This window comes from Panthera pardus, unplaced genomic scaffold (assembly GCF_024362965.1).
Source record: "Panthera pardus isolate Hobbes unplaced genomic scaffold, ASM2436296v1 HiC_scaffold_2, whole genome shotgun sequence".
NCBI classification, from domain to species: Eukaryota; Metazoa; Chordata; class Mammalia; order Carnivora; family Felidae; genus Panthera; species Panthera pardus.
Window position 1 is genome coordinate 46,209,155 of NW_026526765.1, and position 15,135 is coordinate 46,224,289.

The 15,135-nt window shown below is 46.3% G+C and overlaps 1 protein-coding gene across 2 annotated transcripts in view; it reads left to right on the plus strand.

The window, feature by feature from the left end:
- GALNT10 (polypeptide N-acetylgalactosaminyltransferase 10) overlaps positions 1–15,135 on the plus strand; it is a 222,783-nt gene that overhangs the window by 80,946 nt on the left and 126,702 nt on the right. For both annotated transcript variants that reach the window (XM_053907053.1, XM_053907052.1), the window contains exons 2-3: positions 10,790–10,892; positions 13,381–13,519. In XM_053907053.1, the coding sequence (XP_053763028.1) occupies positions 10,790–10,892; positions 13,381–13,519 (242 nt within the window). The remainder of the gene's footprint in view (positions 1–10,789; positions 10,893–13,380; positions 13,520–15,135) is intronic.

The window sequence follows — 15,135 nt, forward strand, 5'->3', positions numbered from 1 at the left end:
TGCCGCCTTCATCCTGGTGTGATTGTGGTGAAGAAATAGGATGGCGTATGTAAAGATGCTTTGTCGATTGCAGAGTACTATCCAAATAATAACTAATAATGGTGGCTCTGATTTTTAGTGCTTCCTAAATACCAAACTCTGCTAAGACCTTTACTGGCTGTAGCTCATGTATTCCTCACAGGAACCTGTGTGCCAGATACTGTTCATATCCCCCATTTCATGTTTGAGGAACCAAGGCTTGGGGAAAACAATGTAACCTGCCTCAGGTCACACAGCTAGGAAGCAGAACTGTGACACAAGCCTAGGTATTTCTGACTCCAAAGCAGGTGCTGTTACACAGTTGGTTGTGCTGTCTTCAGAGTATAGGGGATCCTGACTGTAATTAGTGCTATTAATAGAGCAACTACTGAATTGCTTGGTGTCTCAGTTCTCATTCCCCAAGCAGGAGACCAATAAGATGTGTTTGCAGACATTTTTCCACCCCTGAAAGCTAAGAAATTGCCTTGTATGCAGCTCCTCGTTTTGCCCGCCTTCCTCCGTACGCATCCACATCTGCTCTGCAGAGCAGGGCAGTGACCCTCTGTTGGGCTCCCTCCGCCGAGCCTCTGAGAACACTCTGGAGGCTTTCCTGTGGTTGATCACTTACTGGCTAGACTGGGATTTGCAAGACCCCTTGTGAACAAGGCACAGAAGTATGATTCACTCCAGCGAGTTTTTCTTTCCCGAGAACGGACTGTGTTCTGAGACGTGGGAGGGAGTGGGCAGATGTGTGTGGAAGGAACCATTAGCTGTGATGATTACGCTCATGGGGTGGTTGGCAGTTTGCAAAGCGCTTTCCTATTGATTTTTCTCTCCAGGCCTCAGTTTTGTCATCTTCAAAGTGGCTATAATGACAATAATAATATAGTAAAGTCTCATCTTACAAAAGGGTTAGGTTATAATAAACTCACCACTTTAGGGGGAAATAACATAAAATCAGAATGGCCCTTGACAATTGCTCATGGAATATAATGGCAAACCACCTCTCAAAAGTCCAGTTTAGGCAGGACTTTTTTTCCCCTGGCTGTAACACCGATGACGATTTCTTCAGTTGAAGTCATCGCAGTGCCTTCTGAGGTAGTGAAAGTACTTGTCTTCCAAGAGAAGGCTCACTCAGCACTGAAGTGCTCACATGCCAGAGGCTAGAGAGAACTAGGCCTCTAGGGACACCATCCATGGCACTGGCTCACTGAGCTTGGGGACGGGAGGATCGCCAGCCTCCCCAGTTACCATTTGTTTCTCTTCCTCTTTGACCACGTGTCATGCAACTCCTGAAGGTTACTATGCAGATGATACAGTTCTGTTAGGGTCTGATTTTGTGACTCGTTGTCCATGAACAGGACTCAAACTTGAAAGTAACATGTGATGGGGCAAACACCAGGCTAGACCAAGGGAGATCTGGGCTCAGACCCCGGGTCAACCCCACCTGCATCCACAGGACTTTGGGCTTATGGACCTTAAAGACAAACTTATCACCCAAGTGTCAGAGTTCTCAGCCTGCATTTCTGGACAATAGACCTGCGGACTATAGACCCTTGTGACTCTGTTAAAAAAAAAAAAAATCTGTCCGTGTGCATCCCTACTTGCGTCTTCCTAGCCCATGCTGGCATCATCTCTGCCTATACGTATACGCTGTGAGAGCCTCCTCCCTTAGTTCTACCCTTCTTGGTCTCCTAATCCCTTCTCCACTGGGCTACAACACAGCCTGCCAAATGCAACCTGATCTTGCCACCTCCTATTATATAAAATCTTGGGACAGACAAAATCCTTATACCTGCCCACCTCTCATCCCCATCAGCCTTTCCCTCCTCGTCCATGTGCCACACACACTGCTTTCTTTCAGTCCCACCTGTGTTTCATCTGTGCCTTTCCACAGGGCCTTTGCATAGCCTTGCTTTTCCCTCCATCAGGAATGCTCTGTTTTCCTCTTTCAGTTGAATTAACTCCTAATCATACTCCCCTGTTTCTTCAGGGAAGCCTCCCTTAACCTTGCTGATGGGATCAAACCCTCCTGATCTGATCTGAAAGAAAGGAACCTTTTTGCACCATGTACTTTTTTTTTTTTTTTAATGCACACACCACTGTAGCTGTTCCAGTTTATTTGTGGTTCTGGATTAAAGTGTATAATCCCCCCTGCCACACACCATACCGTAGCTCTATAAGAGCAGGGTCCTTGTCTGTCTTGCTCCCCAATATCCTGGACACATAGCACAGAGTCTAGCATGTGCTTGTACTCATTAAACATTTAAGTGGGTGGATGGGTGGGTGAGAGACTCAAATGAACATTATAAAATTATGGATCAGAGTATTGTGCCCCCCCCCCCCACACACACACACCAGGTGATAAAACATTTGGGAACTTCCTCTGAAGAAAATAGTACAAGTTGATGTCATTCTTTTAGAATGGAAGCAAGAAGTTACTAAAGATTCCATTTGCCCTTTAGATAATAGACATTACAAATATCTTGGCTATATTTCTCTCTGCTGCTTGAAAAAGTCTCTTAATGAGCTTTCACACCTTAAGTAGCAAATGACCTTTTCTAGAGCCATCTGTACAAAAGGTGAATTGGACAGGTGGATCTGCCCTTGAAAGTACAGAATCAGCCTTTTTAAACAGTGGTTCCTGTCTGTGAATGACCTTGCCCTCTTAGGAAATGGGGCCCCTTCTAGATTTCAGATTCCAACATCCTGGCATCAAGACTGCGGAGTTATCAGAGCTGGGAAAATAGACAGTTGCTGAGTGGAACAGCAGATTTACCTGACCTGCACTCAGCAGACTCAGGCAGTCTCATGGTCACTGGGCTGTAGTGTCTTCATCCCTCGTAGACAGTGCCCTTTACATGTCATGGTTGTCTCATACAGCTTGGTACTGGTTATGGTGAAAGGCAGGTTGTCTCTGAACAGCAGCCTACCAGATAGCGGTTGGGGTAAGGTCAGCCCTATAGAAGTCTGACCCAGGGAATGCCGGAAGGAGAGTGGTCCTGGGCCAGAAAGAGGGACCCTTTCCTCTGAATGAAAACAAGATCATCTTCTACCCTCTCTCCCAGGAAGAGGAAGATTCTGAGATGAATTGCAAGGGGATAGGTAGTAACATTTTATTCTTGGAGCTCTACCCCCACCTGTTCCTTGCTCAGAGACCTTCTGTGGCTCCCACCTGCTGAACAGCTCCAGTGTAAGGTGCTCAGAGTCCGGTTCAGACTTCCTGGCCTCATGGCCCATGACTCTCTTTTGTACTCTACTCACTCCAGCCAAGTCAGGCTCTTTGCCGTTAAGTAAACATGTCCCTTACTTCATGAAGTCCCTTTCTTTGTACATGCTTTCCCTCCAACTAGATTCTGACAGCCGCCCCCCCCCCCCCATCCCCCATTGCTGCCTGTCAAAATCCTACCCATCCTTTTAGGCAACTCTCATAGACTCTGCTTCTGTAGGAATCTTTGCCTGATTGTCCCAGGTAGAATTTAATCTTTGGTTCTTGTAAATACCTATAGAATTTATCCATACAACTTTCAGCGCCCTTATATTAGTATTGTGTTTTTTCCTCTTATGTACTTGTCACATATCCATGCTATTTGTTGAGTCCAGGGACTATCTTATTTATCTTTGTCTCCCCCACAGTTCTTTGGACATAGTAGGTCCCCGATTTACCAACAGAGTCATCCTTATTTGTTGGATGAATGAATAAATAAAAACAATCCAGCTTATGTCCTCAAAACTCATAAAGGAAGTACATTTATCCAGTTGTCCAAACTCCCTTGCTTAAAGTAACTTTATGCTTTCAGTAAATCAAGCTGTACCTGGCCCTCTTTGAAGTATAACCTTGCAGGCAACCTTGAGGAGAATGCTTTGCTGTATGCGTGTGTGTGTGTGTGTGTATGTGTGTGTGTGTATGAAGGTTATTAGAATAATCTACTTAGCAGATAAACAAACGTTTGGAATTATACAGAGTCATTTAAACCTCAAAGCAAAATCATTCCAGTGCCTTTGTAGGGTTGGGTGAAAGGAGGGTCAGGGGGAGCAGCCATGTTAAATTTGCAGCAGAATCTGGTCTGTAATATGTCTTCAGACCCTGGCTGCAGCAGATGACCTTCTCGGTTTGACTTTGGGCATTGCTGTTTTGGAGCATATCACCCGTTTTCCGTATTTTGAAGACACTCACCAGCTGAACGAGGGATGCCAGAGTCCTCTGAGTGGGAGTCGCAGAGTCTGCAATGTTGGGATTAGAGTGCACTTTGATAGATCTTTCTTCTTGGGCAGAACACAGTTGGCTTGCTTCACCATCTTTCTTTCTGCCCTCCGAAGGGTGCCAGGCACGCTAAATAGTGATTCAACAAAAGATTAAAATTCCGTCTGTGTGTGTGAGTGTGTGGCTGTTTGAACACTAATTGATTCTTTCCGTGGAATGTTAAGTAAAAGCACGCAGATACCAGAAGCAGTTATTTAGAGCAGCCAGTCGAAATCCATTTCCCATTTATTGTTTAATGGGATTGCCACGTTAATTCTGCCAGTCTCCTCCACAGACTCTCCCTCACCTCTCTTTCCATGCTCCCTCCCAGCCCCTTTGATTCCTGTGGCAAAAGGACCTCTGGAAACCAAGGGCAAGAGATGGTTGCTGAAGGGAAGCAGTCACAGCTTTCACAGACAAATGTTCGAGTCTGTAGAATTAAAGAAATTTACAGTTGGCCCTGGATTGAAATCCAGACATGCTTGCTTGCATAATATTAAGTGATTGCTATTGCGGAGGAATTGCTGTCTTTTGAGAAGCGCTGTCCACGCCTTTCCTGTTGCTAAAGGTCCTGTGACATTTGTTTGTATTGCAGATTGCCACTCTTAACTAGGAACTTTCTTCTTTTCTGAAGGATTTCCACCTGGGTACATGCCCTCCTGTGAATGAGGAGACTCTCTAAATCCTGTTATCAGCAGTGGCCACTTGCATCAGCTCAGGTGTTACATAGGTTGCGTCTGCAGGGCTTATGGTTTTATTATTTGATTCCCGCCCTCTTCTGTTCCTCCAAAGGTGGCTATCATAAACACCGGGTGATAAGCTTTCTCTAAAAAGAATGTATTACTAGGCCCCCTTTACTGAGAAGGCCTGACTTTGTGCCAGACACTGAGCTAGATGCTCTGTATTGATTAGCTCAGTTCATTCTCCCCAACAACCCACAGGTTACGGTTATTCTGTTAGTTTTCCCTATTTATCAGTCAGGGAAATTGGGGTCCACCTACCCCAGAAGTGAAACCTAGGTTTTTCCAACTCTGGAGCTAGAATGCTCTGAGTCATTAAACTAGGCAGCCTGCCCCTTTGATGAGCAGCCCTCAGTCATTCAGCTGGTATTTATTGAGGGCCTAAGATGGACCAGGTGTTGGCCTAAGAACGCACACTGATGAACCAAAACAGGTGATGCCCCTGCCTTCAAGAGGCTCACAGTCTGTCCCAGGGAGAGAACAGCCAGATCTGGGCTTTGGGGCTGGCAAGCCAAGGAATTTAGGGAAAATCTGTTCTATTCTGTTAGCCTCAGATTTCATATCGAGACAGCTAGATTTAGACAAGTGGTTTTTCCAGCTTTATTGTGAATCAGAATCACTTGGGGATTGTGTTTAAAAACACATTGGGCGCCTAGGTGGCTCAGTCAGTTGAAGGTCCAACTCTTGATTTCGGCTGTGTGATCCCAGGGTCATGGGATTGAGCCCCGCACTGGGCTCTGTGCTGATGTGCTGCCTACTCAAGATTCTCTCTCTGTCTCCCTCTGCCCCTCTCCCCCACCTGTGCATTCTCTCTCTCTCTCAAAAAAAAAAAAAAAAAAAAAAAAAAAAATTAAATAAATAAAAACACATCTTGGCTCCCTACCCCAGGTACTTTGATATAATAGGTTCAGGGTGGGGCCAGGAAATTACATCTATAATGAGGGCCCAGGCCTCCCAAGAACCACCCTTTGAGAGAGACTGATTGGGCTGTAAGCCCCCATTAACACTTATACAGGCTTTGTGTTGTCCTGCCAGTATCCCCAATGCCTGGCACAGGGTAGGTCTTGATAAACGATTGGTGATAGTTTGGATGATCTGTCTGTGGGGTTTCCATGGATGGACCTCAGAGAGTCCTGAACCACTTGAAATTGATCACAACTTTTGTTCAGGTTTGTGGATAGGATTAAAAGAACCCTCTGAGCACTGAAAACTCTGTGATTTTAGGATTGAAACCTAAATTTTCTCCTACTGAAAGCTCAGACCTATTAATTGTGAAGCAATTAATAGCAAACTTTGAGTTCTGCATCCAGGTGATCTGATGAGAAGATGTCAGTTTACAGTAGATTCTTAAAATTCTAGAGGAGTTGATATCCACAATTTATGTGAAAATTCTGGAAGTTCTTGGGATACATCCTGTTTTTATGATTTCTCACTTCATCTGAATGTACCTTTTGGGTCAGTAGTGCTGTCTCCATTTTCCAGGTGGGAAAATTAGGGTGCTTGTGGCTTCTGGACCTTGTCCAAGGTCACAACACAAGGACTCTCTTCACTGAAGACTAGCCTGGGAGTCAGAGAACATGGTTCTTATCATCTTGCCTGCTTATGTGGCCTTGGTTGGGTAGCTGGGCCTCTTTGGGCCTCAGCTTCCCCATCTGTAAGATGGGGGAGGAGTGGACTAATTGATTCTGAGTTATCTGCTTAGCTTGGATATTTGAGGACTCTCTATAACTATCTGCTTAGATGTGCAGAACTCCCTGTGTCTGTAGGCTCTGACGTCCTCTTTGCTTAGGGAGATGGAAGGGCCAGTGGGACCACCTGAACAGCATAGATCCTGTCCACAGAGCATTCCAGAAGGCCAAACATCATAAAAGCAAAGGGCAGTGCAGGTCGTAGAAGCTGAGGGTGTGAAACTCCCCGAATTTTGGAACCTCAACTCTCTACCCTGTCAGTTCAGCAATTCACTATTCATTCTGAGAACAAGATTCAAGGAGCCTACTTCCATGAGATCACAACTGTGTGATTCAATCCCATGCCGCATTTCCCATGTCGAGGGAAGACTTTGATGAACAGATGGAGGAAACAGAGCCCTCCGTGGAATTTTAGACTCTTGAAATGTCCTTTAAGGGTCACCTAGCCCTTGCTACTCAGTGTCCTTCATGAACCACCTGCATCAGCATCACCTGGGAGCTTGTTAGATGTGCAGAGTCTCAGTCCCCACATCAGAATCTGTGTTTAACAAGATCTCCCACCCCTGCTCTGTGATCGCACTGCACATTAATTTTTTTTTTTTTTTTTTTTTTTTTTTTGAGAGAGAGGGGGAGAGAGAGGATCCCATTTAGGCTCCACACTGTCAGCACAGAACCCAACGTGGGGCTCAGTCTCATGAACTATGAGATCATGACCTGAGCTGAAATCCAGAGTAGGACGCTCAACCGACTGAGCCACCCAGGTGTCCCTGCTGATTTCATTTTGAGAAGCACTAGCTTCAATCCAGCCTTGAGTCCTCTCTTTCACATCCTGATGAACTATCAAGCATCCTATTCCTGGCCTCCTCTAATATCTTCCTCCTAGTCCTGTTTCATCCTAGCACGATCCAACTTTTGGAATTTCTTCTCTACCTTGAGCAAAGCCCCCTGCCATTGTCGCTCATTCTAGCCTCAGGACCTCAGAGAACAAGATAATTCCTTCTGTGTTCCCCATGGCTTCTCATCTCCTAGTTCTCCTAACACACAGTTTCTAATTGCAGCATTGTACATCGTATATTATACAATAGTGTGTATTGCGGCAATATGCAGACTCGCTGCGGCCAGGCAAGCGACACAAATGAGAGATGGGAACCAGATGAAAAGCAGTAAGGAATGGTAGGGACTGTGGCAAGCTGGAGAGGCTTGCCTCACCTAAGCAGGGCAGTTCTTGTCACTCCCCGCTGAGGAGCTGAGGGAACTCAGCCTGAACATTGACATGTCTTTTGAGTTTTCACGAGAAGCCAAAAATCTTGATAGAACAATAGGAAATCTCCCTTCCCTGCCTGCCCCCCACCCCTGCACTGGCAATTAAAAAACAAGATGAAACAAAAACAAAACCAAACCTCAAAGCCACCAGATTGTTTTTGCTAGCGACCATACTTAAGGTTTTTGTGACCTTTGATGATCAATCTGTTCAACTTGGATACTAGAGCCCAGGTTTGGTCTGAGCAGCTCAGAGCAGGCAGGATTATGTCCTCTTTATTCGAGACTAGTGGTTCTTAAACTTAAACTCAAAAACGGCTTAGGACCTCTTGGAGGACGTGTGAGTGTGTGTGTGTGTGTGTGTGTGTGTGTGTGTGTGTGTGTGTGTTATGGGGGGATGGGGCAGAGAGAGAGGGAGAGAGAATCCCAAGCAGGCTCCATGCTGCCAGCACAGAGCATGATGCAGGGCTTGAACCCACGAAGCTGTGAGATTGTGACCTGAGCTGAAATCAAGAGTTAGATGCTTAACCAACTGAGCCACCCAGGTGCCCTGGAGGACTTGTTAAGACATAGATCTTAGGGCCTCCCCCCCACCAGGGTTTCTGTCTCAGGAGGACTGGGGCAGAGCCCAGGAATTAACATTTTTCACAAGTTCCCAGGTGGGGCAGTGCTGCTCATACTTTGAGAACCTCTTTAGATGGGCTTCTTCCATTTAGGTGGCCTCGGTCTGCAGAGCCTCTTGGTTCCACCAGTGAGCTGAGCAGTCACCTGAAGTTTCCAGTCTTTGGGTAGCAGGAGAAGGAAAAGGAATTGGGAGGGAGGGCTGGACAAAACACTGCTAAACAGCCCTTGACCCATCCCTCTTGACATCTCAGTGATGGAGTATTTCTTGGGCAGGCGCCTGACCCACCCCAAGGCTTGGCTGCTCTTCGAAATGGAGATGTGGCCCTGATCAGTTTCCACTTGTATTTGTTCATGTATTAGGAGATTTGGTTGTCGGTTTGTTTTCAGCAGAGGACCTTTTTAAAATGAAATCCCGCATGGAATCCTGGTACAGAAAACAGACAGATGCATTGCTGGTGTGGTTCAAAGGGGGCCAAGCTCCTCCTCTTGGAACCCCTCGTCCCAAAGCAGCGCTGAGTGTCTCCTGTGGAAATGTAGCTGAATGCAGTGGAAACTTGCTGAAGGGGCTTCCGGCGCAGCCTCTGTGTTTTCTGAGAGCCCCGAGAACTGTTTGCAGGCACGTGGCCTTTGTTTTCACAGTTTTCCTTCCCTCTCTGACCAACACGTCTGGCATGCTAACTTTCAGAATTTGCTTCTTGCAACTCAGGTCCGTAGGAGAGGGAATGAATGCAAAGGATTGCGATTATCATTAGAGCTGATGTAAGGATATTGAGCCGTTGTGGAAAATCTGCTAACACAAGGATCAGCCAGAGACTTAAAAAATTGGCTTGGGGATGATTTTCTTCTGGTGGCTTCTTGTTAGTGCTAATGTCGCAGCGTGTCACATGCTGCGGGTCTTCGTAGCTAATTACATAGGAAAAAGGACTGTTGCCTCCTGCATGCCACAGTGGCAAGAACAAGTCTGCAAGATTTTTAATGGGCAAGGTGATGTGGAAAGCCATTCTCATTTTCGTGAACACAGGAAGACATTTAAACAGCCATGCAGCGCAGCGTTACCTGGGGAAGGCTCTAACTGAGCCCCGGGGCCAAGTGTTTAGACTTCACTGTTGGCATGGGGAAACATCTGGTGCCCTGTGATGACCCCAGACAGTGGCATGCAACTCCTTTAATTAGGGAAACTGCTTCCTAATGGGCACACCAGGATGGGCTCATCTCCCAGACACAGGAAATGCCTTCAGAGCCTGGCCCCAGGGGGCTGCTCTCTTGTGGCTGCTGTATTTTCCCATTTTTTTTCAGCCATCCAATTGCTTGTTCATACACTCCACACACACTGGCCAAATGTTCACCTTCTTGGGGACTAGGCTCTTCTGGGGACTGTAGAGGTGACCAAGGGCTGGCTTCTGCTTCTGTGCTCAGAGCTCCTCAGGCCCAGCCCAGCTCTGGCCACTCTCCACCACACCTGGAAGTCTATGCCCCTGCCTCTCATTTCTGCTTACCTGAAGCTTAGCCCAAATGCCTTCACGTCTGTGAAATTATCTCCGGTTCTCCCAGGTGGAAGTGAACACCTGGGGCCCTGTCTCCAGGCCTCTGATCTAAGTAAGGTTCACTTACCTGCCTTGTCCAGTATGTAGCCACGAGCCACCTCTGATTACTGAGCACCTGGGAAGCTCTGAATTAAGGTGAACACAAGTACAAAATACACCTGATTTCAAACCTAGTACCTTCGCAATGACGATATTTTAGGTAGAGTATATTGGGTTAAATAAAATATATTTTATTTTTTATATAAACCTAATTCATCTGGTTTTTGTTTGTTTTTTTCTTTTAGTGTGAATACTAGAAAATCTAAAGTTACACGTGTGGCTCACATTTGTGGCTCATGTTAGATTTCTGTTGGACAGAGTCACACTTACTGCTTTCTCCCTTGGGGGAAAGGAAGGTCTGTCCATCTGTTTTCTCTCCTGCTGGTTTGTAGTTCCAGGAGGGTAGACATGTGTACCTGTCATCCTTCTGACCTTTGCTCACCTGACTGGCATATGGCCAGTGCTAACAGAGGTATATTGAGGGAATTAATAAATGAACAAATGGTGACAGACCATCAGTCAAAACCAACAGGTCCCATAGGTAGTGCAATTTCTGGGACTCTGTTACTAAATTTATTTCCCCTTTCCTTCTTTTTCACAGTTTTTATGTTTTGTTTTTTGTTTTTTTTTAAGGGCTCCCACAATCAGCAGAAGAAGATATTTTTCCTGGGAGATGGGCAAAAGCTGAAGGATTGGCATGACCAAGAAGCCATCAGGAGGGACGCCCAGCGCGTAGGTATGGAGAGTGGTATTGCCAGCTGGCAGGTCCTGTGAAGTGTGTGTGTGTGTGTGTGTGTGTGTGTGTGTGTGTGTGTTTAGAAGGCATGTCTGTACCTCCTGTTGCCTCCCTCTCCATTTACCATCCTCCCTCCCCCTGCTTCCTGGGGGTCCCCCTCTTCACCTGTTAGCTGACCCCTTTCTCCACTCACACCATCAGGTCCACTGCCTTCAAGAGTTGTCCCTACTACCTTTATTGGGGAGTAGATGTCTCCTCCTCATGAGGTATTTTGCCACTAGAATGAAGAGCAGTCGTGATAAGAGCCAACATTTATTAAACACCTACAGTGAGCATGGAGGCCCGTGCTGCACACTTTGTACATTTTCTCAGTGAAACCCCAAGTCACCCTTTGTGGCCCATTTGACGAGAAGGGGCCCATAGCTCAGAGACGCAGGGTAATCTGCCTGCAGTCACGCAGTGAGAAAGAGGCAGGCTTGGGACTTGAACCCAGCTCTGGAGGACAGAGTTGATCCCTACCCAGCTCTGTAGCCATAAGACTGAATGGAGTTAGCAGGCTTCGGCTCAAGTTTTCTTTGGCTAATTAAAGCAGTTCCTGTTACACCAGGGAGTTGGGAAGGGTTGGGGGGGGTAGTATATAGAAATTACGTGGAGAGTCGTCTCTAGAGAGCCTGGACTTAGGGGTCAGGAGGGTAGCCCCGACACCACGGACTGGGCGTTGTTGTGACAAGGAAAGGGACAGATTTGAAGCAACTTTACAAGGCTGGAAAGCACTGTACAAATAGAGGGATTGGTATTTTATTCATTTCATCCCAGTTAAAGGCACCACCACTATTGATTTTTTTTTTTTTTTTTTTTTAGATTACATTATGAAAAAAAAAAACCCAGACTATAGCAAGCCTCCAAATAGAGCTGATATAATAACTGATGGTCAGGGAAGTCTAAAGACATGACATGTATTTTTCTATAAGCCAGTGATTTAAAATGAAGTGGGGGTGGGCTCCGCTTAAGCTGGGAGAGGAAACATTTGAAAAGAGCTGATTCTCCAGACAGATATACCAGAATTATTAGAACATTGGGCTAACTAGCAAGGAAAGAGTAAGCAGTGGAAACGGTATTAAGAATAATAATAACCAGCTTGTGTTGAGTGTGAACTCTGTGCCAGGCATCTGGCGTGGCATTGTCTCCTTAGTCATTACATTGGCCCTTCTTATCCCTGTTAGTACAAAGAGCAAACCCCGATCATCGAAAGGCTAATGGCATGCCCAGGGCGACATTGCTGGGAGTGGCAGGTTTGGGCCTTAAGCTGTACTCTGCCAGATTCTAGGGCCTGAGCTCTGAATTGCTTCCCGGTAGCCACTCCTGAAACTTCCCTCCTGGCTTCTTCTGGCTCTTCTTTCTCTGCTTGCTGCATTTGTGTCCCTTGCGGAATCTGGCCTGGGCACTAGGCAGCAGCGTCTTCTCATGGAGCGTTACAAGATGGCGGCGTCCTCTCTCGCTCATCTGGCTGGAGCCACAAGGCTGTAGGTGCAGGCCTTGGCCCCACCTCTCAGCTTGCACCTTCCTGTCAAGCTGATGTTGTCAATGTTTACTTTGCAAAGTAAATAGGGTGTTGCTCAGACCACAGGCTCCAGAAGATGAGGTGATTTTTAATCAGCTGCTTTTATGACCATTTCTCTCCAATTGCAGATTCTGGGGCTGTTATTGCAGGGGTTGGTGTGGACATTCATACTCACCATCTGCACCCTGAGAACCCAGAGAATAATTTCCTGGACCATCAGGGTCTCTTTCCCCAAATGGATTGTGTAGAGAAAGGACAGCTAGCACATTATCCCCCCAAATCCATGGCCCAAAGCAACATTTTTCAGGCAATCCTGGCCTAGGCTAGACAGATCTTAATTGTTTGCTGGCTTAAAAGATCAAAGCATCTTTTATCATTTGTGGCCATTTTTATTTGCATATGAAGTCTGCCTTGCCTAGAGAGTAACCCTATTCCTTACAGGAGTGTAAGTGATTTATCGTTCACAAATTCTGTCATGGATGCAACTTCACATTTGAAATTCAGAGAGTTGGTGTGACTGGCCCGTGGTTGGTCAGCTCTTAAGTAGACCTGGCCTCCCATCCCAGTGGTAGGATCCATGGTTAGGAGTATTTGGGGCCCCTGGCGGATTGGGGAAGCGTGGGCTTTGGAGCCCACAGACCTGCTTTTATGACCTTCTTGAGTCTCAGTTTATCCATCTGTAGAATGAGGTTCACAAGTCCACCCTGATGGCTTGCTGTGGGCATTACATGAGGACAAGTACATGGCATGGCCATGGCTGAATAAACCCTCATTCCCCTCCCCCACTTTATATCCCCACCTCACAAAATCTGGAGGTCCGCTCTGTATCCAAGGCTAAAGTTTTACCTCTGTGGCTTAATTATATTTTTCATCCTTCTTCCCCCACCCCATTCAGTTAGCAACACTGACTTTGCTCTTTTCTCCTAGGAAATGGAGAACAAGGGAGACCTTACCCCATGACCGACGCTGAGCGAGTGGATCAGGCCTACCGAGAAAATGGATTTAACATTTACGTCAGCGATAAAATCTCCCTGAATCGCTCTCTCCCTGATATTCGACACCCAAAGTGAGTGTAACATCTCTCATCTTCTGGGATCTAAGGATTTTGCTGGTGGCTCTTGATGAGAATTAATTAAAGAAACAGGTACATAAAGCGCTGCTGGAGGAAATTCCCTCCTTGGTAGCCCGGGCCTTGGTGCGGAGGTTTGTGTGATCCAAGTCTCCTAGATTTAGCGATCATGTGGCAGAGGGATGAAAGACAGCCAGTCTCCTTCCCCTTTGCAGGCAGTGGGACCCATGTATCCTCTGCATTTCCCCTCTTTGGCCCACGGGGAAGTTCAAAACTCAAGTTCAGACCATTGCAACGACAGCTTCAACCCTTGTGCTCTCCGTGAGGAGATACATTTTTATTTCCTTTTCTTAAACAGGGGACTTTGTTTTAGCTGCTGTGTGCACGTGGGTATTTGTGTCTTTTTTTTTTATAAGCTACCTCAAGTCATTTTGAGACAGGACACATTTTAACGATGATAAAGAGATAATAATGGCAGCTAACATCCATTGAACAGGTATCATGTCCAGGCACTTCGTTTGCTTTAAATGTCGTAAGTCCTGTAAGGCCACAGGCGGCCAAGAAGCTGAGCCAGGTCTCCAGCTCAACCAAAAACTAGACTCTGGACCTGAGGCTGTCCTGCCTCCCTAAGTGCCTTCAGTAGAGCTGTTGTGGTCGTGGTGATTTTCTGCTAGAGCGGTAGTGCCTAGAGTTGGTGTGCAGTACAATCACCTGGAAGGATGTTAGAGCCCAGGATTTTGAGCCTCACCCCCATAAATCCTGATTCAATAGATGTGGGTCAGGACCCAAGAACTTGCATTATGAACAAGCCCCCATGTGATGCTGGTGCAGCTTATCTTGGGTCCACACTACCACCAAAGGTAGAATGGGAGTCTAGAATGGGAATTCAGATGGGAATTCTACAGGAAGGCGGTATTGAGTGGCACCAGAGCATCAAATGTGCTGCCCAGGAATTAAGAAAGTAGAGCCCAGGAAAAGATCATAGCAGCTGACATTTACTAGGTGCTTACTGCATGCCAGGCATCATTCTTAGCCAGTGGTTCTCAGAGTGTGGTTCTCAGACCAGCAACGTCATGGGCACCTAGGAGCTTATGAGACACGCGGATTCACAGTTTCAGCCTAGATCTACTGCAGCTAAAGCTCTTGGGAGGCACCCAGCAATCCATGTTTTAACAAGCCCTCCAGGTTCTGTTGCAAAGCTTAAGTTTTAGAAGATATTCTAGGTACGTTAAGCGCTTACCTCATTCGGCCAAACCTTCCAAAAACCAACGACCTATGTACCTTTATTATCATCATTTTACAGGTAAGGAATTGAGGCACAAAAAGGTTAGGTAATTTGCATACGATGGCACAGCTGATTAGTGGAGCTGGAACTTGAAAGCAGGGAGTCTGACGTAGCATCTGTAATCCATAAGATCTTTGCACCTGTAAGAACACAGTTGGTAGAAAGCAGTACAGGCACACCTCAGAGATACTGCCGGCTGTGCTCCAGACCACCGCAACAAAGTGAGTCAAATGAATTTTTTGGTTTCCTCATGCATACAAAAGTTGTGTTTACACTAAACTGTTTTCTGTTAAGTGTGCAATAGCATTGTGTCTAAAAACCAACGTAC